The sequence below is a fragment of the Cavia porcellus genome, unplaced genomic scaffold (assembly GCF_034190915.1).
Source record: "Cavia porcellus strain 051 isolate PalLab524CR breed Dunkin Hartley unplaced genomic scaffold, mCavPor4.1 scaffold_6, whole genome shotgun sequence".
NCBI classification, from domain to species: Eukaryota; Metazoa; Chordata; class Mammalia; order Rodentia; family Caviidae; genus Cavia; species Cavia porcellus.
Window position 1 is genome coordinate 91,284,038 of NW_026947489.1, and position 27,082 is coordinate 91,311,119.

Here is a 27,082-nt window from a genome sequence, read left to right on the forward strand (position 1 = left end):
GCAGTGCGGGCTTGGGGGCCGGGTGTGTTTCGAACTCCTCTCTTCCCACCAAGCCCTACTGTGAAAACCCTCCCGGGGGCAGCAAGACGGCTCCCTCAGGCCCACGCCGCCCCCCCGCCGCAGCTGCTCCCCGGGCGGAAACCCCCTCCCCTGGCAGCCCCGGGAGGCTCCTCGCACCCCTGCCACTCCCCCGGGCTGGGAGAGCCGGGCCACTGTTTCCTGGATTATCCTAAAAGCTTCCGAGGCCGCCAGGACTTGGCAGAGTCCCCTGCCTGTGTCTTTCACCTCCCCCTCGGGCCCGGCTGTCTGTCGCCCCCTTTATAAAGGCTGCCTCTCTAGTCGCCCCCACTTGGCCCTCACGTCTGCTGCCAGCTCGGGGCTCCATGGACGGGTAAGAGAGGCGACACCGGCCCTGCCAGGGGACCCCCGCTGAGGACTGGCTCCCCACTCAGAGGGGGCCGCGGAGAAGGGTCAGGGAGGCTGGACTCCCCTAACCCTGGAGGCACTGGACAGGGTCTGCACAGCTAGTCACAGGGGTCCCCGGGAGGTCAGGTTGGGCTGCTTGGCCCGCACCAGGCTGGGGAGCCTCACTCTGAGAGGGAGGAGGGCTGTGCCGGGCGCATGCCTATGGCACGGTTCACAAACAGCAGAGCAGCAGGGCCTGGTGGCACTGGCCTGTCATCCCGCAGGCTGGAGGCTGAAGCAGGGGGATCCACATGAGTTCAAGGCCAGCTGGGGGTGCACAGGGAGACCCTGACTCAAAAAAAAAAAAAAAGGACAAACAAATAGAACACAGGGCTTTCTGACAGAGGGGAGCGGATGATATGGGCACAGCATGCACACACGTGTGTCAGTGCACACACACGCACACACACATGCTACCTCAGGGGCTCACCATCTACATTGATCATTGATGAGGGTTGGGGTAGATGCTTGTGACCCTTGGCCTGCTAAAAAGAATTGCTAAAAAGTGTCTGGCATGGTGCCTGGCCCCAGTTCGACCCTCAGGAAGTGTTTGTTGAATGAATGAAGGATAAAGAACCCAGAAACTATTTGACCCCCGTTCTGGGTACTCCACCAGGTTTTCAGGAACCTGGGAGGTGGAATGAAGAAGCAAGACCCTGTTGGCGTCCAGAGGCAGCAGCGTCCTGTTTTGGAAGTGCAGCCTGGAGGTGGGAGTGGGGGGCAGAGAAGAGAGAGTAGTTAGGGGGCCAGGAATTGGGAGCTCAGCCCCCCCCCCCGCAGCAGGATGCCCTTGTTCTGGGGTTCAGTTTCCCCTAGAGCCAATGAGGGCTTGGAGAGTGCGGGCAGCTGTGACACTGTCCTAGTGCCATTTTTGCTGGACAGTGCAGGCTGGAAAGGGGCTAGTCTTGTGTGGGCTGTCATTTGTCCTGGCCATGCGAGATCTGATCAGTTTGGCCTGTGAGCCCTGAGATGCTGGGTGGCTGGGATCTGGGCATTGTTTAAGAATCCTGTGCCCTTGGGGCTGGGGATTTAGCTCAGGGGCATAAGCACCTGCCTTGCAAGCAGGCAGTCGTGAGTTCGATCCCTGGTACCAATAAAAAAAAAAAAAAAAAAAAAAGACTCCTGTGTCCTCCACCTTCAGTGTGCAGGAGCCAGAGCCCCTGAGGGGCGGCTTCTGCTAAAGTCAGGCTGCGTGGAAAAAACAGGCAGAACGTGGGCTGCAGAGTCTGAGATCTAGACTCAGTTTCCTCCTGTCCCTTAACAGCTCTGTAATCTTGGGCAAGTCATTTAATGTCTTTGATCCCTGGCTTCCTCATCTGTACAGTGGGAATAATAATAATAATTACTTTGTTGCATGCTCATGAGAATGATCTAGGTCTATGGAAAGTGCCTGGCAGGCACCTAGTAGGTGCTCAGTATGCTGCCTCTGATGACCTGGCAGGGGAAGACAGCTGCTCTGCTCCTGCCACAAACCGGATGGATGAGGCTGGAGAAGGGGAGCCCTGGGCAGGGACAGGTGTGGGGTGGCCACTCACAGGGGAATCTGTGTTTGCAGGGAGGAGGGAGCGGGCAGAAGTGGCCCAAGTTCTGGGCCAGTCTGTGTGATGCGTAGCGTCTTGTTTTGAGGCCATGGTAACCTTGGCACTGGTGTCCCTATGCGATCACAGTCATCACTTTGTAAGAAAACTTCTAGCAAGTGAGGAACCCAGAGGGCTGGAAGCAGAGAGAGGAAGTGGAGGGGAGCCTGGGAGAAGGCAGGGCTCCCTACTGCTGAGCGCTTCCAGGGACAACGTGCAGGTTGCCATGGATCAGAGTGGCCTGGGACCACAGGGGCACGATGGTGGAAGTGGGATATGGTGTCTGCGCTCATCTTCCCTGTTGCTTTCCAGGAAAAGATGGGCAGCACAGGGAAGATTAAGGCACCGTGGTGCCCATAAATGGAGAAGAAACTGGGTCCCCCACCAGGTGTCAGAGCTCCCACCCCAACTTTAGTTTCCAAGAGTCACAGGTCAGGCTCGGCAAGGGCAGGCAGCTGGGGAGGGGTGAACAAAGGAGGGTCTGCTTAGTCCTAACTCAGGACCCCGAGTCACACTGGCTGGGTGAGGGGATTCTGCTCTAGACCTGGGTGCGTGCCCAGCCCTGTCTCGGGGGAGCAGCTGGGAGGTGCTGGGAGGGTTTGCAGGCAGAACCCAAACAGACGAAGCTGTGTCACACAGGCTCACTCAGCCATGGTCACAAGGATGCTGAGCAGTTCTTATTTTTTTTTTTTTGTAAAAGGAATGGAACTCAGGATCTCAGCTTGGCAGGTGGGCGCTGTGCCGCTGAGCTGTATCCCCAGCTCAGAGCTGTTCTTGTGACTGCCCCGAGGTGCCCTAAGTTTGGTGAAGAAAGAAATCTTGATGTCGGGATGATAGCAGAAATCCTGATACTGGGGCGATGCCTCCTCCTGATTTACCAATGTCCACTCCTCACCCAGCAGGGCAGCAGGGGACAAGGGGGCCTCAGAGCACCCTGCTCTGCTAGGGACAGTTTAGCAAGTGTGCAGGACAGGGGCTAGAACCTAGGTCTGTGACATCTAACCCGAAGATCCTTGGGAATGCGCCAAGCAACCCTGGGAACCGATGTACTTAACAATCACCACAAGGACGCCTGTCTGTCCCCTGCCCTACACATCCTTCCTGTGAGCCCCAGGAAACCCTCCCAACTTGTACCCTGGTTGTCAAGAGGAAGGGAACTTTAGAAAAGAGGGAGATGCACGAATTGATCAGATACTGACTCTGGCTAAAAACAAATGCAGGATTTTGGGGGCGGAGGAGGGGGCGACCACACACACAGAGATTGGCTTTCAAATGCTTTGTGGAGTTTAGTTTTTTGTTTTTGTCTTCGTTTTTTGTTTTGAGTCTTTAGTGCGTCCGAAAAAGGGAACGCAGGCCAGGTAGACCAGGATGGGTGAGAGGAGGCGGCCAGAGCCTAAGGTCGAAAGGAAAAGTCCTGAAAATATAAAAAGCCAGTGGTCAAGCGCCTAGGGAAAACTCACTCCAGCCAGGAGAGAAAATATAAACTGATCCGAGGCCACCTGCGTGGAGGGTCACCTCGGGAGCTCAGTACGGGGAAGACACCTTCAGACACAGGGGAACACGCAGGGAACAGGGGTCTCTCTTGCGCCAGCATCTGGGGGTGGGGACCTCAGCCAATCGGGATCTTGGGAGAGGTTTTCAGGTGAGCGCCGGGCACGCCCCGCAACTTCACCTCGGTGTCGCCTTGTGCCCATGCCTCGGTTTTTCTTAGAGAAATCCGGGACCTCTCTCCAACGTTAGATATTCCCGTGAGAACGGGGAAGAACCGGCCGCAAGGGCTCCCCAGAAATGTCCCTGCCCGGGGCCTCGCGGACCCCCGCGCCAGCCTCCAGTCCTGCACCGCAGGGACCCAGCGGGAGGCTCAGGGGTTCGGTCCAAGGGGAGGTGGAGCGCGAACTCAGAGGGGTCTGAGAGACTGGGGTGGGAGGCCGGCAGAGACCCGCGAGTCGGGGAAGAAATGGGGGGCACCTAGAAAAGGGGGAGGCCAGAGACGGAGCACAGAAAGCCTCAGGAGGAAGGGCGGGGAGGGTGTTGTTGGAGAGAAACGGGGCTGAGGACAAATTCTCCACGGTCCAGGCCTGCGAGTGGACCAGACACATTCTTGGCGCTCATCCTGTTTCCTTCTTAACTCCCCGGATCGGGCGAAGCAATGGGAGCCCTAAAATGTGTGGCCCAGGAGCACCCCAGGGGCCCCCCACCCAAGCTCTGCATCGCGTCCGGGAGCAGACTGAGCTTGCTGGAGGTTAGTTTCCCACCCGTAGGGGCCCTTAGTCCAGCAAGTGGAGAGGACTGGACATGGCCAGGGCTAGGGAGGAGCCTCGATCGCCAGCCCGCCCATCCCGCCCATCCCGCCCCTCCCTCCGGGCCCCCGAGCCCGCAAGGGTTAAGAAGGCTGCAGGTGAGGGGGCGGGGCCGCGGCCGGGGAAAAAGCAGCGCAGGGCGCGGACGCGGCAGAGCGCGCGGTGAGTCACGGGGAGCTGGCCTCGCTCGCCCGCCCGCCCGCCGGCTACCGCCCGCCCTCGCCTCCCGCCGGCTCCCCACGGCCCCCAGCGCCCCTCGCCCCCGGCTTTGCCTCTCGCCTCCTGCGCCGTCCGGCGCGCGACACCGATGCGCGCAGCTCTGTAAGGCGCGCCCGCGGAGCCCAAGCGCAGCCCCAGGTAGGAGCCGGCTGGGGGATGGCCCCGAAAGGCTGGGGGACCTAGAGCCCGGACCCGGGGAAAACCGGGCGGGCGGGCCAAACCGGAGGCATCGCAGAGGCTAAAACTGGGGAAACTGGAGCGACGGGGACGACCCGAGCCTCGGTACTTGGGGACCGAGGCGCGGCGGGGATGCGGGCGGTGGCCGAACCTCTGCCCCTTCCCTGCGCGCCCTGCAGCTCGGGGGCAGGCATTGCACCCCTGGCCTGGTAACCGGGCTCCTCGCCGATCGAGGCCCCCCCAGCCTCGGCCGCCCAGCCGTCCCCTCCCCCAGCCCCCGGGGCAGCTCCCAGGCGCCAAAAGCCATCCAGGGTCCCAGGCCTCCCCGCGCCCGCCCAGCCCCTTCGGGCCGCCCCGCCCCAGCACAGGCTCGGCTCCCGCTGCTTCACCCCCTGCTCCTTTCTTGTGGTGAGGCTGCCCGAGCCTGAGTAGGCGCCCAGCCCTGCTCTCCCGGCCTCTCCCAGACGGCCCGCCACCCCCGGGCCAGGGCCAGAAGGCGGCTGCAGGAGCAGAGCCGGCTGCGTGCAGGGAAGACGGCGCCTAAACCGCCGGCCTCCTCCTCCTCCCAGCCTCGCACAAACTGAGCGGTGAAAGCGACCAGGTCGGGGGAGAGGTGATGAGAAGGGGTGGGGGGCTTAAGTGCAGGTCTGTCGAGAAAGGGCCCGGAGGCTTTGGGATCCCGACGGGTTGGGGGCGCAGGGACGGAGCCCAGTGTGGAGGCCCGGCTCCCGTAGGCTGCGCGGCACCTGGCTGCCTACCGAACAGTAAAGGGACATAGCAGTCCCAACCGCGGCTCCAAACGCCACCTCTGGCACGTTTTCTTTAAAATAAGAGGGCTGGGGAAATAATAATAATACAATTAGAGGGTTGGCCCAGAACCGTGGTTCTCAAAGCTTGACTGCGTATTAGAATCATCTGGAGAGCCTCTAAGTCTCCAGGACTGAGGCGCACCACCTTATGTAATCTCTTTGGGCAATTCCTGCGCTGAAGTTGCGAGCTGACGGCTTTTCTCGCCGCCTTCCTCTGCCCCAGCGGCGACCCTGCGTCCCTCTGGGTGGTGGTGGTGGTGGTGGCAGTTGCTGCCTGAGCTCCTGGGCGAGCGCAGGCGTTTCTCTGGAGAACCCGACCTCTCTCCCGTCCTATGCGAGTTTCCCCCAGCTTGGAGAAGGGCGCGGATAGCAGCCCGAGAGTGGCTAGTGTAGTGTGGATAGGGAGAGGGAAGGGGAACTCGGTTTTCTCCAGCCTGGGGTGGAGGCGACGTCCCCAGAAACCGGCACTGCAGCTGCAACCCAAGGAGGTGAAGTCCCTGCCCAAGGGAAGGGGGTGGTGAGGCGTGGGAGCTGGGGGGGGGGGTCGTGTGAGAGATGAGACGCCCTTCCTCACGGCACCGAGGGCTCCCCACACACACACTAGGGCCCTGCTCTGGGCTTCCGAAGAGCAAGTCACCTTCCGCTTCGGTTTCCGAAGCACACCGCCCCCTTGGTTCGTGCGAAATGAGAGGCTTGCCCTGGCTCGCGCCCTCTCCAGCTGTGCCCCGAGTTGAGCTGGGCATGCCGAGGGGTCTGGAACCTTCCCTGGAGCGGGCAGCGCTCGGCGCTGGCCTGCCAGTTGGGCTGGAGGTGTTTCTAGTACTGTGACCTACGACCGTGAGGGGACGGACAGGATGGCCAGGAGGAAGGCCGTCCTGCTGCCCTGGTGAAAACTCGGATTTGCACCCCTCTTGGAGGTCTAGTCCCTGCTCAGAGCCCCACCCTCTTTTAGCACTTGGGGGCCAGAGATGAGTCTTTAGCAAGCTAGGAGAGAGGACGTGAGTTGGGACCGGAGGAGCTCATCACTTTGTGTTTTCACGTCGCCTCCTCTTTGCCTCCTGCAGGTCCCTCCTGAGGTGCCCCTGACCGTCCCTGCCCCACCCCACCCCGGATCCCGGCAATGCTAACCGCTGTCTGCGGCTCTCTGGGCAGCCAGCACCCGGACGCGCCTCACGCCTCCCCGCCGCGCCTCGACCTGCAGCCGCTCCAGACGTACCAGGGCCACACGAGCCCGGAGGCCGGGGACTACCCCTCCCCGCTGCAGCCGGCAGAGCTGCAGAGCCTCCCGCTGGGCCCGGAGGTGGACTTCTCCCAAGGCTATGAGCTGCCGGGGGTCTCCTCGCGGGTGACCTGCGAGGACCTGGAAAGTGACAGTCCCTTAACTCCGGGACCCTTTTCCAAGCTCCTGCAACCGGACATGTCGCACCATTACGAATCGTGGTTCCGGCCGACCCACCCGGGCACGGAGGACGGCTCGTGGTGGGACCTTCATCCGGGCACCAGCTGGATGGACCTCTCCCACACCCAGGGCGCCCTCACTTCCCCTGGCCACCCGGGGGCGCTCCAGGCAGGCTTGGGGGGCTACGTCGGCGACCACCAGCTTTGCGCCCCGCCGCCCCACCCGCACCCGCACCACCTCCTCCCGGCCGCCGGGGGGCAGCATCTCTTGGGGCCGCCCGACGGAGCTAAGGCCTTGGAAGCGGCGGCGCCCGAGTCCCAAGGGCTGGATTCCAGTCTGGATGCGGCGGCCCGACCCAAAGGCTCCCGGCGATCTGTGCCCCGCAGCTCGGGCCAGACCGTGTGTCGCTGCCCCAACTGCATGGAGGCCGAGCGACTGGGGACCCCGTGCGGGCCCGACGGGAGCAAGAAGAAACATTTGCACAACTGCCACATCCCGGGCTGCGGGAAAGCCTACGCCAAGACGTCGCACCTGAAGGCGCACCTGCGCTGGCACAGCGGCGACCGTCCCTTCGTGTGCAACTGGCTCTTCTGCGGCAAGCGCTTCACGCGCTCCGACGAGCTGCAGCGCCACCTGCAGACGCACACGGGCACCAAGAAGTTTCCCTGCGCCGTGTGCAGCCGCGTGTTCATGCGCAGCGACCACCTGGCCAAGCACATGAAGACCCACGAGGGCGCCAAGGAGGAGGCGGCGGGGGCGGGCCCGGGCGAGGCCAAGGCCGGGGGCACGGTGGAGCCGCCGGGGGGCAAAGGCAAGCGGGAGGCCGAGGGCAGCGCGGCGCCCTCCAACTGAGCTGCCCCTGGCGGCCATCTCCCCGCGGGCTCCGTGGGCGCATCCAGAGAGCCTGGTGTGGGGGGTGATGCTTACGTAAGGGGGAGATGGTTATTTATTGAGCAGGGGCGGGGATGGACGCAGGGGGGTTGTTAGCTTTTGGGACGTGGGGGGCTGGGCTGCCAGACCCCTCGGTCGGTCCCTAGGGGCTGGGAGCTGGGAATGGGCACCGCCCGCCCCCGCCCCCCCTGCGCGCCTAGGGCTGGCAGGGCCGGCGGGAGAGAGGATGGCGCGTCCCCGAGCTGAGTGGGGCCGGTCTGGGGCGCTGGGGCAGCTGTCTGGACACGTCCTCAGCGCCTGGGAACCCCGACTTAAAAGCGCCTGCGGAGCTGCCTTGCGGCCTGGCCCCTTTCATCCCCTCCCCCAGCTCCCGCCCCTGGGGTTTGCAGAGGGAGAGCTGGGCGCCTTGGGGTCCGCCTGCCTGGGTCCTCTTAGGAGGGGTGGCTTTGTGGCTTGGAGGGTGGTGGATGTAGAAGTAGGTCTTTTGGTGTCGCCACCCTGTTAATTCTTCCGGATCTTTGTGATGGAGCACCGTGGGAAGAGGGGACAGTTGTCCAACCAGCACGATGGGTGCAGGACAGAGTTAGATGGGAGGCAGAAGCGGCTGAGCGGCAGGTCCCCTTCTAAAAACAAACAAGAGAAGGGATTTGGCGGGGAAATGGAAGGAAGGAACCCTCTCCTTCACCGACTCTGACTCAGCCCTTAGCTCTTGGGTTCTGATCAAATTCACATTCCCCATCTATGCCCCCAGGTCGGTGTTTAAGGCTCTGAAATTGGTGTCGGTCTTTACACTAGGTTCCCACGCTCTACCTTCCCCCAGACAGATGGGAGGAGGGGGCAGGCTTCTCCTGCTCCCTCCCCTCCCCACCAGCTAAGCCAAGGCCTCCTGCCCCCGCTGAAGATCTGCCCTGCCCCTTCTGTATGAAGGACCCCCCCCCCCCAGGGATTCAGGAAGCTGCCCCGTCCCTCCCTGGCCCTTTAGGTTTTAGAAATACATATAGATTCTGATGGGGGGCGGGACAGGGAGGGGAGAAGCCCTGGCGGAGGCTGAGCCAGGTGAGGGGAAGGAAGAGGATACAGGAGGGACTGGCAGGCCAGGGGACCCTGGAGCTGGGGACATCCCGGGCCTGCCGCCCAGGCCTCTGGTCCCTCTGACCTTCCGGTCCCCTTGCTCCCCTCTCCACCTAGAGCCCTCTGCAGGGATTAGCTGTGTATTGAGTTTTAAGTTATGAGCGAAGGGTATTTTATTTAATATTAGGGCATGTGTGTGAGTGTGTGTGTGAATGTGTGTGCATGTTTCTCTACTGAGCCTGGGGTCTCCTGAGACTCCATTTTGTCCACTCTGTCCACTGGGGGTGCTGGGACCCTGTCCAAGGACTACAAGCTCCACAGGAAGCAGGGGCTGCAATGGGGGTAGGAAATGTGTCTGTGTCAAAGGCCCCTCTTGAAAAGGGACAGGGTGGCACTGCATTCCCTGTGGGACTCCGGCCTGGGATAGTGTAAGAAGTAAGCTTCTTTCTTTGTGCTCCCTTTTTTTTCCCCAGCTCCTGCTCATCCACCCGAGTTCCCTTCCTGGAAGAGAGGATGGGCAGGGAGAGGTGTTGAGCCCTATGCATGCATGCTGCCCGGCCGGCCAGCGGGAGGGGAGAAAGGAGGGCACCGGGCACCGTGGGTGTGGGCGTGGGGTGCCTTCCCCTCCACCCATCGAAACCGATCGCCCCCGCTGTGCCACCACTATGGCCTTTCCAGTGACCATTCTAAGGGGATCTGCCAGATGGGTGTTGGCGTGGGGGTATGCATGCTCCCCCTTCTAGAGGGCCTGGCCCGCAGGTTTACAGGTGGGGGCTTTGGATAGGTTTTCTTCTGCTCCCTTGTTGGATAGATCTAGGTTTCTCAGCTGCTTGCCCTTGTAGGCAGCCCCCCTAGAGAAAAATGTAGGATTTTTGTTCTTTGCTGTGAACCCACTTTGGGGGGAGGAAGAGGAGGAAGAAGAAACAGCCTCTGTTTTTCATGCAACAATAAAGTCCTCAGCAGCATCATGGCCTCGTTTGTCTTCCAGCTTTTTTTTCCCCCTCCTTTTGGACTCGGTGTCTCTGGGCAGCCATCGAGGAGCAGAACCCAGGGATGCAGGGGGAGATGGACACTCGCTTTGATCCTGCAGCCCCTGGGTGGCCTTAGGGCCATCCATTTGGTCTGGTGAGAGCGGAGTCTGACCCTGCCCCGAGGGACAGAGGAAGGGAGGGTGACGGCTTGGCTGTCCTTTCCCCGATTGGTTTCACCTAGAGGGATGAGAACTTTCCAGAGTTTTCTTTCCCTCTGTTTCCCAGCACTGCGGTTTCCTCCCTTGGGGGCCGCAGTCACGGGTGCACGGGGACAGGCGAGCCCGCCGATCCCTCTGGCTGTGAGTGACGCGGGGGCGCGATTTCTTCACATAGGGTGATCCCTATCAGGGACAAGGCGATGAAAGGCAGCCGCACTATCTGATCGGCTCCTGCCCAGCTGGGAAGTCTGAGGGAGAGAGTGCTGCCTCGCAGCAGCCAGAGACCTGCCAGGGTTACACAACAGTGGCGCTCAGACCCAGTGCGCCACCCGGGGTGACATGCAGGGCTCTCCTGCAAGCTTCCCAGGCTGCCCAAGGACCAGCACGCGTGTACTTGGTGCCTCATTCATGCCAAGCCTCAGGATTCGAACCCCCAACCTAGGAAGTTTGGTCGGAGGATCTGGTTTGGGCACCAAAGGAAGTGGAGGGCGTAGGTGGTTGTATTTTCTCACCTTTCCTTCCTATATTTTTTAAGCCGAATTTCTTCTCTTCCCCTAGTGGTGGTCCTGCCTCCCCCACTCTCTACCCCAACCAATTTCTCCAGCCAAATCTGGCAGGGGGTACAGCCCAAGAGGAGAATGGGACTGTCTCTCTGTGGCCTCCAGCCTGGCCAGCCTGGGTGGGGGGGCCTCCTGCTGGGCACCTCTTTTGTCTTCCTGCTTCTCGGAACCTGTCGCATCCCCTCTGTCTTCCCTGTTGCCGCTCCCGGGGACACCAGGGCAGCCGCAGTGCCGGCTGGGCCAGTCTGGGCAGGGCCGGCCGCCCTCCTCCCCTAGCAGCTCCTCCCGTTGACCTGCATTCTTAGCGGGGGCCTTGGTGGGGCTCCAGCTTTGCACGCTAGCCTGCAATGCTGCCTGGCTGGCCCAGGGAGCCCCTCGGAACCCTCAGATATGGCGCCCAGGAAGATGACCCTGAAGAGGAAGTTGGGGAAAGTGGCACATTTCCCTGATCCTCGGGGTGACCTCTCCGAGCTCGCTCCAGGCCCGGGAACTGTGCAGAATACCCCCAGGGTGGGGGAAAGCAGTTAGCAATGGAAACGAGAGAGAAGGCAGCTTGCGAATGCGGCCGGGGCAGCGCAGGGCAGCAGCCTGCAGCTGGGTCCTTCCTGTCTGCAGCCGCCCCACAGCGGGCAGTCCGGGAAGTGCAGAACGGAGCGGCGCTCCCACAGGCCGCCTTGGGCTGTAGGTGCCTGGGGACACTTCGCTGAAATGAGATCTAGTGGCAGCCTAATGACAGCCTCCCAACGCCTTTCCAATGATGGACCAGAGGCGATGGTCACTTTCCATCCTGGCAGTGTAGGCTTCGAAAGAATCTCAGCCACCAGCCAGGCATGGTGACACACACCTGTCATCCCAGCACTAGGCAGGAGGCTGAGGCACCGGAGGATCACCATGAGTTGAGGCCAGCCTGGGCTACTCGGTGAGTTCAAGGCCAGCCTTAAACTACACAGCCAGACCCTGTTTCAAAAAGTACAACAAAGAGGGCGGGGGATTTAGCTCAGTGGCTCAAGTACTTGCCTGGTAAGCACAAAGTCCTGAGTTCCATCTCCAGTACCAAAAATAAATAAATAAAAAAATAAAACAAATCTCAGGAACCAAATGCCACTCGAAAATAGAACTAATCAATGATCAAAGTTACAGGACATAAAGATCAGTATTTTCTTTCTTAGAGTCTCTATTGCTCAGTGTGGCTGCCATACCTGGGCTCAAGCAGCCCCCACCTAGCCAGTGTCTCAGTAGTTGGGGAGCCCCCATGAACCACAAGACACCGGGCAAAGAAATGAAGAAGACACTCTTACTTACAAAGCCACCTCCCCAAATGCATAGTTATAAATCGTGTTGTCAGATACAATTTTTTTTTTCTTTTTTCCTTGTTCTTTTTTATTGATACCAGGGATCAAACTCAGGACCACACACTTGCAAGGCAGGCGCTTATGCCGCTGAGCTAAATCCCCTGCCTCTGTCACATAAAATTAACCAAGGAGGGCAAAGATCTGTACCCGAAAAGCAGTAAGATTCACAAACTGGAAGGATTCATATTGCTAAAATTTCCAGGTGGTGCCCACCTGTCATCCCAGCACTGGGGAAGCTGAGGCAGGAGGATCGCTGCAAGTTTGAGGCCAGCTTGGGCTACATAACTCAAGGGCAGCCTAAACTATATAGTGAGACCCTGTCTTTAAAAAAATGAACAAATAAGCAAATAAATGAAAGAGACTTACAGATTCAACACAAGCCCTAGAAGTCTAGAAGTCAGCTATGCAGCATCTCCTACCTCGTTTCCGGGTTTCTGGAAGGTTGCAGGGGGCAGAAGTGTATCGATGTATTTGATAAAATGCCAGCCAGAAAGCTGAATGTTTGGGTCAAAATCCAGCACTGTGGGTCCTCCTCGGCCAGGACTCCCCCTCTGCCCTTTGAGTTTCACTGTATGTCAAGGCACCAAATCTGGATTTGGAGTTCCTGTTTCAACGCTATCCTCCTACAGGCTTGAGCACAATGAGAGCCGAATAGGACTTGGGGATGGGATGGGTTTTGTGCATCTGTGTCCCATGCCTTTTGAATGCATTAAGTTAGCCTCCTGGCTTGTGACTGTCACATAGCTCATGGGGACTATGTCTTTGGAATTTAGGACAGAACTCAAAGAGCTGGGGTGCTTAATCTCCCAATGTCCCAGCAGTCCGTGCTGTCTTGCAAATCCCCCTTATAACACAGGCTCCAGCTCCTGCCCCTGACGCCATCCTATGAGCCTGTGGGTTTGTCCCAGCTTTTATTAGGCCTAATAAAAGGGAGCTTGAGACCCAGGGACAGGGAGCGAGGCAGGGACTTGAAAAGCCGTTGATTTCCAAGAAGTGACGCTAGCACGCTCTGGTGGCAACCGGCGGAACGGCAGGTGTTCTGTCCCGGCTCCGCCCCTGGGGCCAAAGGCGCTTCCTGGTCACCCGGGAGCCTCTGTCCAATGAGGGCCAAACTTGACCTGAGACAGAGAAGGTGGCGCCCGGGCCCAAACTGAGGGCGTCTTGGAGGCAGGAGAGGGGAGGGGCACACCATACTGCGGACCAGAAAAGTGGCTGACGGAAGGGGTGGGGGAGAAGTTTTCTGCGCACGCGCAGAAGCGTGGGATTCCTGGGGTGGTGAGCACAGGGGCCGAACCCCTGAGAGGTGGTCCGGGTTAGGGGGACACGGTCCTCTGTCTGCCTCTTTGCAGATGGCGTCGATGAGCCCTGATGCTCCTTGTTCCTGCGACTGCTTTGTCTCTGTGCCCCCGGCCTCTGCCATCCCAGCAGTGATCTTTGCCAAGAATTCAGACCGACCCCGGGACGAGGTGCAGGAGGTGGTGTTCGTGCCCGCGGCTACGCATGCCCCGGGAAGCCGGCTACAGGTGGGCGCAGGGAGGCACGGCGGATAGTCTTCTAAGACCCCCTTCCTCTGCTCCCGGCCCCTGAGAGCTCCCAGCTGCAGAGAAGAGGATGAGTTTCCCTTCCTCAAACCTGAAGGCTGGAGCCTAGCATTTAGCCTCTGTGGCCTTGTTTTCCTCATCTGTAAAATAGGACGAAGACTTCGGGTGGAAAGTGACCGGCAGGGTGCAGGCTGGAGTAAGCGCTGCTCCCTGCTGAGTGGTCGTTCCCTTTCTGTCCAGTGCACCTACATCGAGGTGGACCAGGTGCCCCAGACCCACGCTGTGGTTCTGAGCCGACCCTCCTGGCTGTGGGGGGCTGAGATGGGTGCCAACGAGCACGGGGTCTGTATTGGCAACGAAGCCGTGTGGACCAAGGAGCCGGTCCAGGACGGGGAGGCCCTGCTGGGCATGGACCTGCTCAGGTGCGCTCTGCCTTCCTGGGTCCGCTTTCTGGTGGCCTCCTCCCCCGACTGACCTTGTCCTTGTGCCTGGCCACAGAGGCTGCCTGGCTCCTCCTCCCTCCCAGCACTGTCTCCTGGGGCAGATAAAGCACCTGGCTTGACCTGGAGACAGGCTGACTGCACTTGGCTTTGGTTAATAGTTGTAAATTTTTTGAATTTGTGGTGATGTTCCTGCCTCAGCCTCCTGAGAGTTGGGATGATGGGTGTGTGTTACTACACCCAATTTGTAAACTGTTTTTCAATCAAAATCTGTAGAGTTCCAATTCATAAAAGTGAGAATGGAGGTGGCTCAGGGCACTTCTATCTGGAGGACATTTCCGTCCGTGAGGCTGGATTTGGGCCTTTCCTGGGCTCTCCGAGTGCAATGTGCCCTACGCAGCAAATCAGCTGTGTGACTTGGGTTTGTCGCCAGGCAGGCCTGTGTGGGCCCTTTCTGTCCAGCGGAGCTTCTGCCCCTTGGTGCCCTCAGTGCCATCGCCCTCTGCTCTCCCTCTTTGCCAGGCTGGCATTAGAGCGGGGCAGCACAGCCCAGGACGCCATGCTGGTGATCACAGGCCTGCTGGAGCGCTATGGGCAAGGTGGCAGCTGCCGGGAGGCCCCGGCGCCATTCTCCTACCACAACACCTTCCTGCTGGCCGACCGGACAGAGGCGTGGGTGCTGGAGACGGCGGGGAGGCTGTGGGCAGCTCAAAGGATCCAGGGTGAGGGGCCTGGAGATGCACCCCCTCTGCCAGGGGAGAGCTGGGGAGCTGGGGCACGGGGCAGACGGGAAATCAGCCCACTTAGGAAATCTCGGCTTGCTTCAGCCTGCCACCTCCTCCAGGAAGTCTTCCTGGGCTTCCCTGGGTAGTGAGCTCCCTTACCTCATAAGAAGCAGATGCCCAGCTCAGTGCCTGGCACAGAATGGGTGCTCTGTGGTAAAGGAAGGGCCCCCTCTTCCACAGCGGGGGCCCGGAACCTCTCCAACCAGCTGAGCATTGGAATGGACATCTCGGCTGAACACCCAGAGCTTCGGAGCCATGCCCAGGCCCAGGGCTGGTGGGGCGGAGAGGGCTCCTTTGACTTCGCCCAGGTCTTCTCGCTGTCCCAGCAGCCAGTGCGCATGGAGGCGGCCAAGGCACGCTTCCGGGCAGGCTGCGAGCTGCTGCAGCGATGGCAAGGTTGGCAGGTTGGAGAGGGGAGGGCCCTGAGCCACCAGCTCTGGCCCCACTGGGCCTCACCCTGTCCTCCTTGGCAGGGGACATCACAGCAGAGGTGATGATGGACATTCTCAGGGACAAGGACAGTGGCATCTGCATGGACTCTGGGGGCTTCCGCACCACGGCCAGCATGGTGTCCGTCCTGCCCCAGGACCCCACACGGCCCTGTGTCCACTTCCTCACTGCCACCCCGGACCCATCCAGGTGGGGACCAGCGAGTGAGTAGGGGGAGGGGGATGGTATAGCAAGCAAGGGCCACGATGGGATTCCATCCTCCTTGGTCCTCCATCCCTGTCCCCTTAGGTCGGTGTTCAAGCCTTTCATCTTCGGGGTGGGGGCGGCCCAAGCCCCCCAGGTACTGTCCCCCACTTTTGGAGCCCAGGACCCTGTTCGGACCCTGCCCCGATTCCAGACTCAGGTGGATCGCAGACACGTGCTCTATTGGGGACACCAGGCAGCCCTGGGGCGGATGGAGGCTGAGCAGGTAATCCCAGGTGGCCTGGCACCCCAGAACCACAAGGGGCTGGGAGTGGCAGCACTTGCTGCCTGGGACAGCATCTGGGTTTCTGACTCTCATGGTTATGCAAGAGGGGACACATCTGCCCACCCCTGCTACTCTCCCTGCAGGCGTGGGGAAGGCAGCTCCGGCAGAAGCAGCAAGACCTGGAGCGGGAGGGCCTGGAGGTCCTGCGGGGGCTGCTGACTGCCAGTGAGGGGACTGCGCCACCCCCACAGCTGGGCAGCCTTTTCCAGACCTTCGTGGAGAGAGAGCACTGGGCCTACTCCTAGCACGGGCACCAGCTGAGACTGCACCAGCCCAAGCCACTGTGGGCAGAGCACAGTGACCCTTGCAGCCTTTACCTCAATAAAAGTGTGCTGTTTTCTGGTTCAGTGAATTGGATCCCAGGTCCCGTAGGGGTAAAAGAGCCAAGGGGAAGCAAAGGGCAGCCCCGAGCTGGCCGCATGCACAACACCGTGATGGAGCATGAGGACAAGGACAGAGTGTCCCTGTGTGTATGTACGCACGGGTGTGCTGTGATCTAAGACCCTACCTCACGCAGCCGGCCACTGTTTGGGGACAATCAGGACAGGAGGTCTGGTCCTTGGCTTGCACTGTGTCTCCTTCCTGGTTTTGGGGCTGGTTCCTTCCCTTGAGATGTCCCGGTGACACAAAAGATATTTCGGGCCTACTGTCATTTTATTGAGGAGGGGATCTGGGCACAGGCGAGGGGTGTGGGGAGCAGGGAAGCCACAGACAGAGGCTGAGTCTCACTTCTTGGCTTTCTTGGTCATTGTTTTGGTTGTGCTAGGGGCCCTGACCACAGAGGTCACAGGGGTGGTGGTGGCTTGGGTCCCCTTCCTGACCTGGACACAGCTTTTCTGGCCCCCAGGGGCCAGTGTGCTAGATTTGGTGGTAGAAGAGGAGGCCTGGGGTACAGAGGCAGGGCATGGCTCCCCGCCTTGCTCCAGAATGACAGAAGGGCTGCTGTCCCCAGCAGTGGTGGCAGGGGACAGCTCGGTGATGCCAGGCTGCATCTCCATCCGCAGAAGGTGCTCTGTCAGGGCCTCCTGCTGCCGGCGCTCCTGGTGCCTGCTCATCTCCTGTGACAGCTCCTTGAAGAAGCCTAGAGGGGCCACAGCAGCAGGTCTGATGACAGGATGATCTCCTGTCATCCCTAGAGGGGTGGAGCCTGTGGCTGCCCCTGGGGAAGGCTAGGTCCTCTGGCTGCCTAGGGCCATTGCTGCCTGTTACTTGTGCCCAGAGGCTGCCTGGGCTGCTGGTCATTCCCTGGACCCCACTGCCATTGTCCCCAGCCCCACAGAGCAGGGTAGGCTTTGGGGGAGCTGCAGCTTTAGGAAGCAGGGTCACCTCGCTCTGAGCAGAAGGGCCCGCTCAGCTCTGGGAACTCATCCTCCTCCCCCGAGGCCTCTTCCTCTGAGGTCCAGCGCTCGGTCACAGGCTGCCTATCCAGGTCCAGCAGCAGGGGCAGTGCGGCAGTCACCGTCTCCCTGTGGGTGGAAAGAGCAGAGGGAGCCGTGGCAGGAACCTGGGAGGACACCAGACACCAGTGCTGCCACAGCCCTGCAGCTGAGGGGACCTGGCATCAGTCAGAGTGCCAAGGGCTGGCTGTGTGGTATGTGGGAGATGGGTGGGAAAGAAGGGGCCAAGGGCAGTGCGGGGTTTGCAGGCTCAGAGAGCCCCCAGCAACTTTTTGTATGGAGGCAGGGCAGTGCTATATAGTTTAGGCTGGCCTTGAATTCACAATGGAAGCCGGGCTGGCCTCAATGCACGGCAAGTCTCCTGACTCAGCCTCCTGAGTGCTGAGATGATAGGTGTGGGCCACCACCCGGTCTTAGCCAGCGCCCCCTGCCCGCCCTCCATCCTTCCTCACCTGTACCCCTTCCGGGTGGTGCATTTGTTTCCACTGAGGTTGAGGATGAGAAGGCTCTGGGGGAGCTCATCTGAACACACAGGAGGGCAGTGAGGTGCCACACCCACTTTCACACCTCGCCCCCCCATATGAAGTAAGCACAAGCAGGGTGTGGGGGACACCAGCAGGGAGACAGGCAGAGGGAACCCCCACCCCCACCTCCATCCCGGGGACATCTGTGAGCCAAGATGAGGGTAATCAGGGTGCCCCTACCCAGCGCCAGCGAATCTATCAGGTTCTCAGAAAGGTCCAGAAACTGGAGGTATGGGAGCGTGAGGAGGTTTTCCACCTGCCTGATGCGGTTTCCTGCCAGGGACAGGAAGCTGAGGGGAGGGAAGGGGACAGAGAGGGAGCTGAACACAGCACAGCTGACAGGAAAGGAGGAGGGTACCGGGCACGGGGTGACAAGCAGCAACCCTGCATTTGGGAGCAGGAAAGCAGAGCTGGGCTTCCGCCTGCAGCTGAGCCTGCACGGACAGACCTCTGGGGTGTCGCCCAAGCCCGCCTACCGCAAGGAGGGGATACAGGCCAGGTTCTGGATCCGCTGGATCATGTTCTGCAAGAAGAGACCAAGGTAGGGAAGCCAAGCTGAGGGGGACAGAGCTCCAAGACCACATCCACTGACCCCATGGAGATAGAGTGTCCTTTGTGGATGACCACCCACCCCTGACTGCAGAGGGAGTCATTAGCTTGAGGAAGACCAGTGGCTTTCTCCAGGTGGGTGGATAAAAGTTTAAACTTGGGGCTGGCTAAACTGGATTAAAGTATACTTTTCTGACCTTCAACTAAAGAGGGACCTGGGAATCAGAGGAAGAAACCAGGAGCCACTAGGTGGCTTTCATATCCAGAGGGGACAATGAGCATGTGTTCATCTGATTTGTAAAGTTTCTTTGGGAGCTGGATGTTGTACTGCATGCCTCTGTCCCAGCACTCAGGAGGCTGAAGCAGGAGGATCACCATGAGTTTGTGACCAACCTGGGCTCCACAGTGAGGTCAAGGCCAGCCTGAACTGCATAGTGAGACCCTGGGAAAGTTAGGGAGGTTCAGGGAAGGCTGAAGATCACCCAGTCACCACCACCAAATAGCTTTCAAGATTCTGAAAGCCATAGTCCTCCTCTTCTTCAAAACATAAAATGGGCCTGAGCTGCACAACATGAAAAGTTTAGAGTAGACACCAAGAAAGATTTGTAGACCAAGAGAATTGTGCAGCTAAAGAACCATCGTTCAACAGTGTTTTCAGAGTCACTTTTTTTTTTTTCAATACTGGGGACTAAATCAGAGTCTTTGAACTAAAGCTAGATCCCCAGTCCTTTTTATTTTTGAGACATGATCTCACTAAGTTGTTAAATTGCCCAGGCTGAGTTGAATTTAGACTCCTCCTGCCTCAGCCTCCCAAAATGCTTGGATTACAATGTGTGCACCATCATGCCTGATTCATCTGGGAGTGGTTTAAATGCCTGCCTGAACTCGAGAGAAGGCAGGAAATGCCAGGCTGGGTGCTTTCAGATTACACAGACCTTTAGTAGAAGGGGATGGGGCATGAAGTTACCTCTTGCAGGTAGAGGCTGTGAATATTCCGGAGACCCTCTAGGTTCTCAATGGTGGTGATCCCCTCCCGGTCCAGCCGCACAGTCTGCAGGTCAGCAAGGGTGTAAAACCTGGAACCAGGATTGGTAGTGCGGTATATGTGACAGAGCTCACTTCTGTGGCCTCCTCACCAAGGAAATGGGAAGGAGGGACGAGGAGAGGGGTTTTGAGGAGGGGAAGACGGCTAACTTGATCAGACGTAAGGAACAGCTTCTGGACCGATGAAGTGGCGTCTGGGTCATGAAACTGGCTTGCTGTGGAGACCAGGATCTTTGTCAGTGGGCAGGATTGGGATCAGAGGGGTAGGAGCCCCCTGGGAAATGGGGGTGGGGTGGGGTGATGGCAGCTCATGGTTCTTAAACAGATTCAGAGACAAGAGAAGGCTCCCTTAGGCCAGCTTGCCCGTCGAGGCAGAGACGAGACCATGCACACAGGAAGAACCTTCCTCATCTTCCTTTTGAGTGGTCTGTGAGGGGGACCAGCACGGATTCCTGCCATGTATCTCTTAATTCCACATCATTTACCAGTTGCCTACAGACAAAAGTGTCCCTGCTCATCACTGTGAGGGAAGCAGGGCAAACACTTACAAGGGGGAGACAGACAGATAGGGACAGCTGATGAAGTCACAGGGTAGGGGGGGTTTAGGTCCAGCACAGAGGGCTCAGAACTGCTTCCTGCTGGAGTTAGCAACAAAGATGGAGGGGACAGAGCAGAGCTGTTTCAAGCAGAGTGAATGGTACGTGTACATGCTAACTCGATCTTTCTCAAATTTTATTTATTATTTTGGTACTGGGAACTGAACTCAGGACCTTGTGCTTACCAAGTAGGTGCTGTGCCACTGAGCTATATCCCCCTCAAATTTTATTTCTTCTTATTTTTTAATGTATTTTTTTGATAAAAGGTCTTACTATTTAGTTCAGGGTTTTCTGTTTTTTTTTTGTTTGTTTGTTTGTTTTCGTATGGGGAATCAAACTCACGACTTTGAGTTTGCCTGCAGGCACTGTGCTGCTAAGCTGTATCCCTGGGACCTTCAGGCTGGTTGTGAACTCATCGTGTAGCTCAGACTGCCTCAAACTTGCAGGGTTTCTCCTGCCTTAAGTTCCCAAAGGCATGAGCCACCATGCCCGGCTTCAGAAGGATTTTTTTTTTGTCTTTTTGAGACAAGGTCTCACTATGCAGTTCAGGCTGGCCTTGAGCTCACTTTGTAGCCCAGGCTGGTCTCGAACTCGAAACGATCCTCCTGCCTCAGCCTCCAGAGTGCTGGGATTACAGGTGTGAGCCACCACGCACGACTTCCAGAAGGATTTCTGAAGAGGGGACTCAACTGGCACTATCATTGGTTGGAGTGTGGGGTAAGTAAAGAAGAGGCCACAATGATTGGACAGGTGGGTAGAGCGGAGGGAAACGATTGCCCCTTCCTTCCCCGACCCACTCACATCTTCTCGGACAGATCCTCATCTTCATCGAAAGTTAGGTTGCGCTTAATGATAAGTGCTTCTGTGATGCAGACATCTTCCTCTGGGCTCTGAGCAAGCTTATCTGTGAAACAATGATTCTGGTTGTCATTTCTTCATTCTCGGAGGCCCGGGGCCCACTGTTGATTCTACTGTTGACTCTACTGTGATGTTCTACTCCAAAACCCACCTCCCTACTCACCTCCGGACATCAGCTAAAATAAACAGGTGCTGGCCTAAGGCAGATGACAAGAATTTTAACGGTCTTTAGGAATGGCTGACCTCCGGAAGACAGAGGTGAAAGAAGCTCACCCCTGGGAAACAAAGGAGGGGGTTGATTCACAGTAACTTGTTAGGGGTAAATTTGAAGACAGAAGTAAATAAGGATGGAGGGTCTGGAGTTAGCGGGATGTCGAGGGGCTTTACTGCAGCAAGCAGGGGTTGTGGGCAGGAGGGACCAAGAGATTCCCCGGAGAACTGCCTCGTTGCTAGGAAACTGGACGCCAGGTTGGGCGGGGGTGGAGGGAGGCGGGCTCAATGATCGGGTTCTGCGCATGCGGAATACGGCTTCATGGGGGCGGGTCCGCCTACTACTTCCGGTTTTCTGCCCCACAATCCTTAGCTGCTTCCGGCTCCGTTCGGCTCCCGTTTGTTCTTCCGGTGGCGATGGCCGCGGCCGTGGCTGGTGTGCTACGAGGGATTCTCCTGCCCCAAGCGGGTAAGGAGTAATCCAGGACCTCGCTGCGCATCTGACTAGCGCTCCCTGGTCCTCGGTATCCCCTCCTCTACTTCCGATCCTTTTCGTAATTTCTGACACCAGACCTGGGGTGATCTCCAACACCAGCTAGATCGCTGGCCTTCTGATACCTTCGGTGACTCCAGACTGATAACCACAGCAGCGATGTTACCAACAGCAGCATTTTATATGGCCTACGTTCCAGTGCGCCGGCTCTGCGTTTCTCTAATGCACCGCGCAGCTCTTGCCGCAGGCCGGTTTTCTTTACTCAGACCTCTCCTTGCGCGCAGTTTTTGCTGTATGACTGCTCTGAGCCTCAGCCTGAATGTCGTCCCCTCAGGCCTTTCCTCCCCACCCTTTGTGAAACAGGTTCAGTCTTTCTTGTATTGGTCACCCCATGGTCCCATCGCAATCTGTTATTTTTGCGTTTTGTTTATTCGCTTGTCTCTGAGATTTTAAGGGCAGAGCTGTATTCCTCCTGCACAGCCAGCAGGTGGCACGGTGTCTATTATTGACAGGCACGCAGTGGTTTTGTTTAATGTATTCCAGCCCCGACTATGGGCCAGGGACTATGATAAATTTTTTTTTCTTTTTTCTTTTTTTGGTCTTTTTCCTTTTTATCGGTACCGGGGATCCAACTCACGACTGCCTCCTTGCAAGGCAGGTGCTTATGCCGCTGAGCTAAATCTCCAGCCCTGATAAATCTTTTATATGTATTGCCTCGTGTAAACTTTAGAGCGCCCTATAGGGAAGACATTACTCCTTCACACGAGGGAAGTGAACTTTGGCCCAGTTGAGGGACTGGACCAGGTCACAGTAAATAGCAGAAGGCAGGTTAAAACCCAGTTGCATCTGATTTCAAAGCTGCTCTTTTTTTTAGACAGGGTATTGCTATATGGTCCAGGCTGGCCTTGAACTCCTTCAGCCTCTTGAGCACTGGGCATGAGTCACCACACCTGGCTTCAAAGCTGTTCTTAATATTTAGCTTTTTGTGACAACTGGCAGCAAAACGTCTCACCCCAGCAAATCTGCTGTCTGATGTTCTAGCTGACCCTTTTCCTGAGGTCCCATCTCAGCGTTGGGGAGAGGCTCCCATCTCAGCCCCTGGGTCAAGGATGAAGGGGTCACTGTGGCTCTGTGTCTCTTGTTTCTGAGGGCTGCTGCTGGTGCTTGTGCACAAGAAGGAAAGAGGGGAGTACATCTTGGAAGAGGTATTAAGCAGATGTCATTTTTTTCCCCATTCTTCATGTCACAGGAGCAGCTTTAGAGCAGTGGTTAGGATGTAGCAGGCATCAGTATCACTGAGAGGTCTTTTTTATTTTTATTTTTTAATCTTCTTGAGACAGGGTCTCTCTATGCAGTGCAGGCTGGCCTTGAGCTCACTTTGTAGCCCAGGCTGATCTCGAACTTGCAGTGATGATCCTCCTGCTTCAGTCTCCCAAGTGCTGGGACTACAGGTGTGCACCACTATACCCAGTTTACCAAGAGAACTTTTTAAAGGACTGTTTATTGGGCCTGCTCCAGGGATTTGGAGTCAGTAAATGTAGCGCAAGCATGAGAATTCATACTTCTCACAGCTGCCTTGGTGTTGCTGCTATTTCTGGCTGGGTGGTGCTGGAGTATAATTCAAGAGCCACTGTCTTAAACCAGTGATTGCTGTACATGGCAGCGTTGGTCACTATGTGATTGGTTTTTTTGTTTTGTTTTTTGTTTTTGATTGCAGTACTGGGGAGGAAGCCCAGGGCTTTGGACATGAAATATTTACTCTTCGGCCATTTAAGAAGAGGTTTGCCCCTCCCCATTGGGCCTTGCATCGTGTGTTCAGAATACTTTCTCCTTTGTTCTTATTTTGCATCCTATCTTTGCACAGAAAGAAGAGTTGGACGCCAGGCATGGTGGCACAGTCCTGTAATCCAGCACTGTGAGGCTGAGGCAGGAAAGTCACAAGATTGAGCTCAGCCTGAGCAGGTTATTGAAACCCTGTCTCAGGAGGGGGCTAGGGATGCAGCTTAATGTGAAGGCCTTGAGTTCAGTCTCCCGTACTGAAGAAGAAACCATGGAGAGATGGGGGCCTTGAGGGACCAAGCAACTGACCTAAAGTCACTTAGTAAAAAACATAAGGTAGCCGGGTGTATTGGTGCATGGCCTGTAATCTTAGCACTCAGGAGGCTGAGGCAGGAAAATAGCCACTGTTCAAGGCCAGCCTCAGCTACATAGCGAGACCCTGTCTCAAAAAGACCAAAAAATAAATAAGTAAAATAAACGAGGGTTTGCAAAAGGCTGCTTCTCCATCATCATCTCCTTCCCAGGCCGTCTGCCCATCCTCCAGAGCGTGCGCCATGGCTCCAAGGCAGTGACCCGACACTGGCGTGTCATGCACCATGAACGGCAGAAACTGATGGCCGTGACTGAGTACATCCCGCCCCGGCCGGCTGTGAACCCCAGATGCCTGCCGCCTCCCCCCAAGCCTCCTAAGGAGGTAAGGCACGCAGGGTGCACCAGGCTGGGTGATGGGATGGCGCACTGGAGTGAGCTTAGAGTGAGGTCCTGAAGTTGCCCTGGGCAAGGCCCTGGCTCAGATTAAAAAATTAAAAAGAACAGTGTGGGGGGTGGGGTCTGGGGACATAACTCAGGTCCTGGGTTCAATTTCCAATAAAAGAAAGCTTGTTTGGTGAAAATGTGTCAATTTGAAGCTAGTGTTGCCAAAGTTACTTTAAGGGGGGAGCGTTTTTTTGAGCCAGAGTTTTGCTATATACTTCAGGTTGGCCTTGAATGTACCATGTAGTGTATTTGGGCTGTAGACTTCCGCAGTCCTCCTGTCTCAGCCTCCCTACTGCTGGAATTACAGGCATGCACCACCATGTCCAGCCAAAGTGTCACCTTTTATTTCTTTTTATCTGTATTTATTTATTGGTGCTGGGGATTGAACCAAGGCCCTCATGCTTGCCACGCGTGTGCTATACCGCTGAGCCCAGGACCCAACAGCCCTGTCTTGGATTTGTGATTGGTAAAATAATCCAGCATGGGTGGGGCCGGGCTCATAATTAAGATCACTTTCACAAATTATCGTCAGACCTGGGAGGAGCAGCTCGGGTTCCAGAGCCTGTGATGGACTAATGGAAACGGGAATGTCGAAGTAGCTGATGTCCTGCATCTCCCAGCATTAGGGCCCGACTATTCCCCCCGGCCCCCAAGCTGTTGCATATTCTCCTTTCCTTAGGAGTCAGGCCTTGTCCGGCTCCTGCGGCGGGAGATCGAGGAGGTGTTCCGTGACCACCGCATGATCGCTGTGTGCCAGAACGTGGCCATCAGCGCTGAGGACAAGCTCATCCTGCGGCACCAGCTCCGCAGGCACAAGATCCTTGTGAAGGTCTTCCCCAGCCAGGTAGGGCCGCTCTGCCCACCAGGGAGCCACGTGCCCCATGTCACCAGCCGGGCCCAGCTCGGCCCTCCCCGTGGGTTCGCTGTTGGCTGGCAGCTCCCTCCTCCAGTGCCCAGGCTGTGGCCTGGGGCCGAGGCCCCCCAGCGTGGTACCACAGCCTCCTGTGATCCCAGTGTGGGTCCTTCCCTCCCCCGCCTTACTCCCCGCCCCCCCCCAGGTCCTGAAGCCCTTCCTAGAGGACTCCAAATACCGAAGCCTGCTGCCCCTGTTCGTGGGCCACAACATGCTGCTGGTGAGCGAGGAGCCCAGGGTTAAGGAGATGGTGCGGATCTTAAGGACGGTGCCCTTCCTACCGCTGCTGGGTGAGTGCCCCACCACCGAGGGCTGTGGGGAGAGGGCAAGTGCCCCAGGGCCCGGTGCTTTCTGTAGAGGGCCTCCTCTCCAGGGAGGGGCCAGAGTCAACAGCTTTTGTTCTTCAGTTTGTTTTTTGAGACAGGGTCTCTTTGGGTAGTACAGGCTGGCTTTGATTCATGGTGAACCTCCTGCCTCAGCCTCCAGAGTGCTGGGATGAGTGGCATGTGCCACCACACTGGGCATTTTAGATACCTTCACAATGTATAACCCTCACCCTTATCTGTTTGCATAAATCTTTTTTTGTCTTGCAAAATTGAAATTCTGTACCCAGCAAAAATAACTTCTGGTTTCATTCCTCCACTCCATGATTCTGTCTTCAGGAAAGTTTAGCACACCAGGTGTGGTGGCACATGCCTGTCATCCCAGTACTCGGGGATTGAGGCAAAAGAATGCCAAGTTTGAGCCCAGCCTAGGTGACTTTGTGACTTCATGAGATCCTGTTCCAAAACAGACATACCAAACGAAGGGCTGGGACTACAGCTTAGCACAGAGGTCCTGGGTTTGAGAGGAAAGGCAGTTTAGGGAGCATGGGCTTCCGGGGGAGCGGGGCAGGTGGGTACGCTGGGCGAGTTTCAGAGCAAGGCTGAGGGGGTGGACCCCAGCAGTGCAGATGGGGGGTGCAGGTGGAACAAGTTCTGAGCAGTTGGCGAGGATGAGGGTAGGGTTGAGGGCACCATTTCCAGAGAAAGGGGTAACAGCAGAGCCTGTGTCCTGCAGGCGGCTGCGTAGATGACACCATCCTGAGCAGACAGGGCTTCCTGGATTACGCCAAGCTGCCGAGCCAGAGGCTGCTGCAGGAGGAGCTAATCGGAAGCTTCAGCCTCCTGCTGCACCAGACCCCTGCCCTGCTCCAGCGCCAGTCTGGCCAGCTGACGGCCCTGCTGGACCAGCACATCAGACAGCGACAGGAAGAGTCGTCGCCTGAGACAGCCGGTGGGGAGCCGGGCCCTCGAGAGCCTGCCCTGGACTCCTAGCTGCCCGTGCATCTGGCCTACCTGTGACTGTGCCAGCCTCTGTCCATGACACAAACGAACTCGGCATGGCATGGGTGACCTGGCTTCTGTCAGTGGCCCCCTCCTTGAGTACAGGGCCTGCCACTCAGAATACAGGCAGAGGCTGTCACTCTGTCTCTGTCCCCGCGTTCCCAGCTGGGGACCTGATAGATGCAGTCTCTTCCATTCCCAGTTACACAGCTGGGAGGCTGCGACTCTTGCCCTGGCCTTCCGCCTCCTGGTCCACTGTTCCTTGCTGACGGCTCCCCACCCTCCTTGGGGGACCCAGCAGCCCCGGAATCCCAACCAAGCGATGGTGTGGAGTGGCTGGGTTCAGCACTGTATAGTCAGTCCCTGGACACACATAAGAAACAGGCAGAGGACATAAATGGTCCGTCCGAAAGTCATGCAGGTAGCAGAGGCAGGACAGAGACATGGGGTTACCCTCGAGGTCTCCAGTGGAAGTCGGCTATGTCCCCTCCGGCTGCACCCGCTGCCCTAGGGCTCTCTGATAAAGCAAAGCGCCTCTGCTGTGTCACTTGGTGTCTGCAATTATTCTCGGCCCGTCCTCATGCCTGCCTACCTCCCTTCCCAGAAAACCTCTCCTCCTCCCCGTCCTCGCTGCACCACTTCTGGTCCCTTTGAAGGCCTCTGGCAGCTGTGACTGGTACATCTGTGTCACATGAGTGCTGCACAAAAAGCCAGGGGAGCTCGGTGTCTCTGCTGTCAAGGGTGAGGGGGCTGCAGGCAGCTGCTTCCCAGTCCCAAGAGCAGGGGCCTCCAGGAGAGGAGTGGGTGGAGCCGCTGAGCTAGTGGCCTCCCAGCGTCAAGTCTGTGCCCGGAGGGAGGCTCCTCAGCCGCTCTTTTGGACTAGG

At 57.8% G+C, this 27,082-nt stretch overlaps 4 protein-coding genes across 11 annotated transcripts; 3 read left to right on the top strand and 1 right to left on the bottom strand.

Moving 5' to 3' along the window:
- Positions 1–4,477: 4,477 nt before the first annotated feature.
- Positions 4,478–9,876, top strand: Sp6 (Sp6 transcription factor). Of its 2 annotated transcripts, none has more exons than XM_013149457.3 (2): positions 4,478–4,699; positions 6,612–9,876. In XM_013149457.3, the coding sequence occupies exon 2, from the start codon at positions 6,668–6,670 to the stop codon at positions 7,796–7,798; it is 1,131 nt and encodes a 376-aa protein (XP_013004911.1). In that variant the 5' UTR covers positions 4,478–4,699; positions 6,612–6,667; the 3' UTR covers positions 7,799–9,876. The 2 variants fall into 2 exon arrangements, with proteins under 2 accessions (XP_013004911.1, XP_063107488.1); XM_063251418.1 differs by lacking the exon at positions 4,478–4,699 and adding an exon at positions 5,390–6,035.
- Positions 9,877–13,026: 3,150 nt separating this feature from the next.
- Positions 13,027–16,106, top strand: Scrn2 (secernin 2). Of its 5 annotated transcripts, none has more exons than XM_013149579.3 (8): positions 13,027–13,141; positions 13,359–13,532; positions 13,791–13,972; positions 14,513–14,712; positions 14,956–15,171; positions 15,249–15,414; positions 15,514–15,694; positions 15,838–16,106. In XM_013149579.3, exons 2-8 carry the CDS (start codon positions 13,359–13,361, stop codon positions 15,997–15,999), a joined length of 1,281 nt encoding a protein of 426 aa, XP_013005033.1. In that variant the 5' UTR covers positions 13,027–13,141; the 3' UTR covers positions 16,000–16,106. The 5 variants fall into 5 exon arrangements, with proteins under 5 accessions (XP_013005033.1, XP_013005032.1, XP_013005031.1 ...); XM_013149578.3 differs by having other exon boundaries at positions 13,071–13,176; XM_013149577.2 differs by having other exon boundaries at positions 13,093–13,233.
- Positions 16,107–16,389: 283 nt separating this feature from the next.
- Lrrc46 (leucine rich repeat containing 46) lies at positions 16,390–21,072 on the bottom strand. Its single transcript, XM_003467059.5, has 8 exons — positions 20,886–21,072; positions 20,666–20,768; positions 19,192–19,300; positions 18,152–18,198; positions 17,856–17,965; positions 17,604–17,673; positions 17,081–17,220; positions 16,390–16,835 (listed from the first exon to the last, which is right to left on the bottom strand). Exons 1-8 carry the CDS (start codon positions 20,893–20,895, stop codon positions 16,480–16,482), a joined length of 945 nt encoding a protein of 314 aa, XP_003467107.1. The 5' UTR covers positions 20,896–21,072; the 3' UTR covers positions 16,390–16,479.
- A 233-nt stretch (positions 21,073–21,305) lies between these two features.
- Mrpl10 (mitochondrial ribosomal protein L10) lies at positions 21,306–26,745 on the top strand. Of its 3 annotated transcripts, none has more exons than XM_013149581.3 (5): positions 21,306–21,401; positions 23,729–23,898; positions 24,640–24,804; positions 25,019–25,163; positions 25,933–26,745. In XM_013149581.3, exons 1-5 carry the CDS (start codon positions 21,350–21,352, stop codon positions 26,187–26,189), a joined length of 789 nt encoding a protein of 262 aa, XP_013005035.1. In that variant the 5' UTR covers positions 21,306–21,349; the 3' UTR covers positions 26,190–26,745. The 3 variants fall into 3 exon arrangements, with proteins under 3 accessions (XP_013005035.1, XP_013005036.1, XP_063107492.1); XM_013149582.3 differs by lacking the exon at positions 21,306–21,401 and adding an exon at positions 21,436–21,456; XM_063251422.1 differs by lacking the exon at positions 21,306–21,401 and adding an exon at positions 23,365–23,387.
- The last annotated feature ends 337 nt before the right edge of the window (positions 26,746–27,082 follow it).

Bases quoted from the DNA above. Each gene is read 5' to 3' on its own strand.
- Mrpl10 (XM_013149581.3), top strand. From the start codon at position 21,350: ATGGCCGCGGCCGTGGCTGGTGTGCTACGAGGGATTCTCCTGCCCCAA. The intron at 23,899-24,639 runs GTAAGGCACGCA...TCCTTTCCTTAG, and splicing joins CCCCCAAGCCTCCTAAGGAG to GAGTCAGGCCTTGTCCGGCT. The intron at 24,805-25,018 runs GTAGGGCCGCTC...GCCCCCCCCCAG, and splicing joins TGAAGGTCTTCCCCAGCCAG to GTCCTGAAGCCCTTCCTAGA.
- Sp6 (XM_013149457.3), top strand. From the start codon at position 6,668: ATGCTAACCGCTGTCTGCGGCTCTCTGGGCAGCCAGCACCCGGACGCG.
- Scrn2 (XM_013149579.3), top strand. From the start codon at position 13,359: ATGGCGTCGATGAGCCCTGATGCTCCTTGTTCCTGCGACTGCTTTGTC. The intron at 14,713-14,955 runs GTGAGGGGCCTG...CCTCTTCCACAG, and splicing joins GGCAGCTCAAAGGATCCAGG to CGGGGGCCCGGAACCTCTCC. The intron at 15,695-15,837 runs GTAATCCCAGGT...CTCTCCCTGCAG, and splicing joins GGCGGATGGAGGCTGAGCAG to GCGTGGGGAAGGCAGCTCCG.
- Lrrc46 (XM_003467059.5), bottom strand. The intron at 18,199-19,191 runs GTAACTTCATGC...CTCTTCTTGCAG, and splicing joins ACAGCCTCTACCTGCAAGAG to AACATGATCCAGCGGATCCA. The intron at 17,674-17,855 runs GTAGGGGCACCC...CTGTGTGTTCAG, and splicing joins GATAGATTCGCTGGCGCTGG to ATGAGCTCCCCCAGAGCCTT.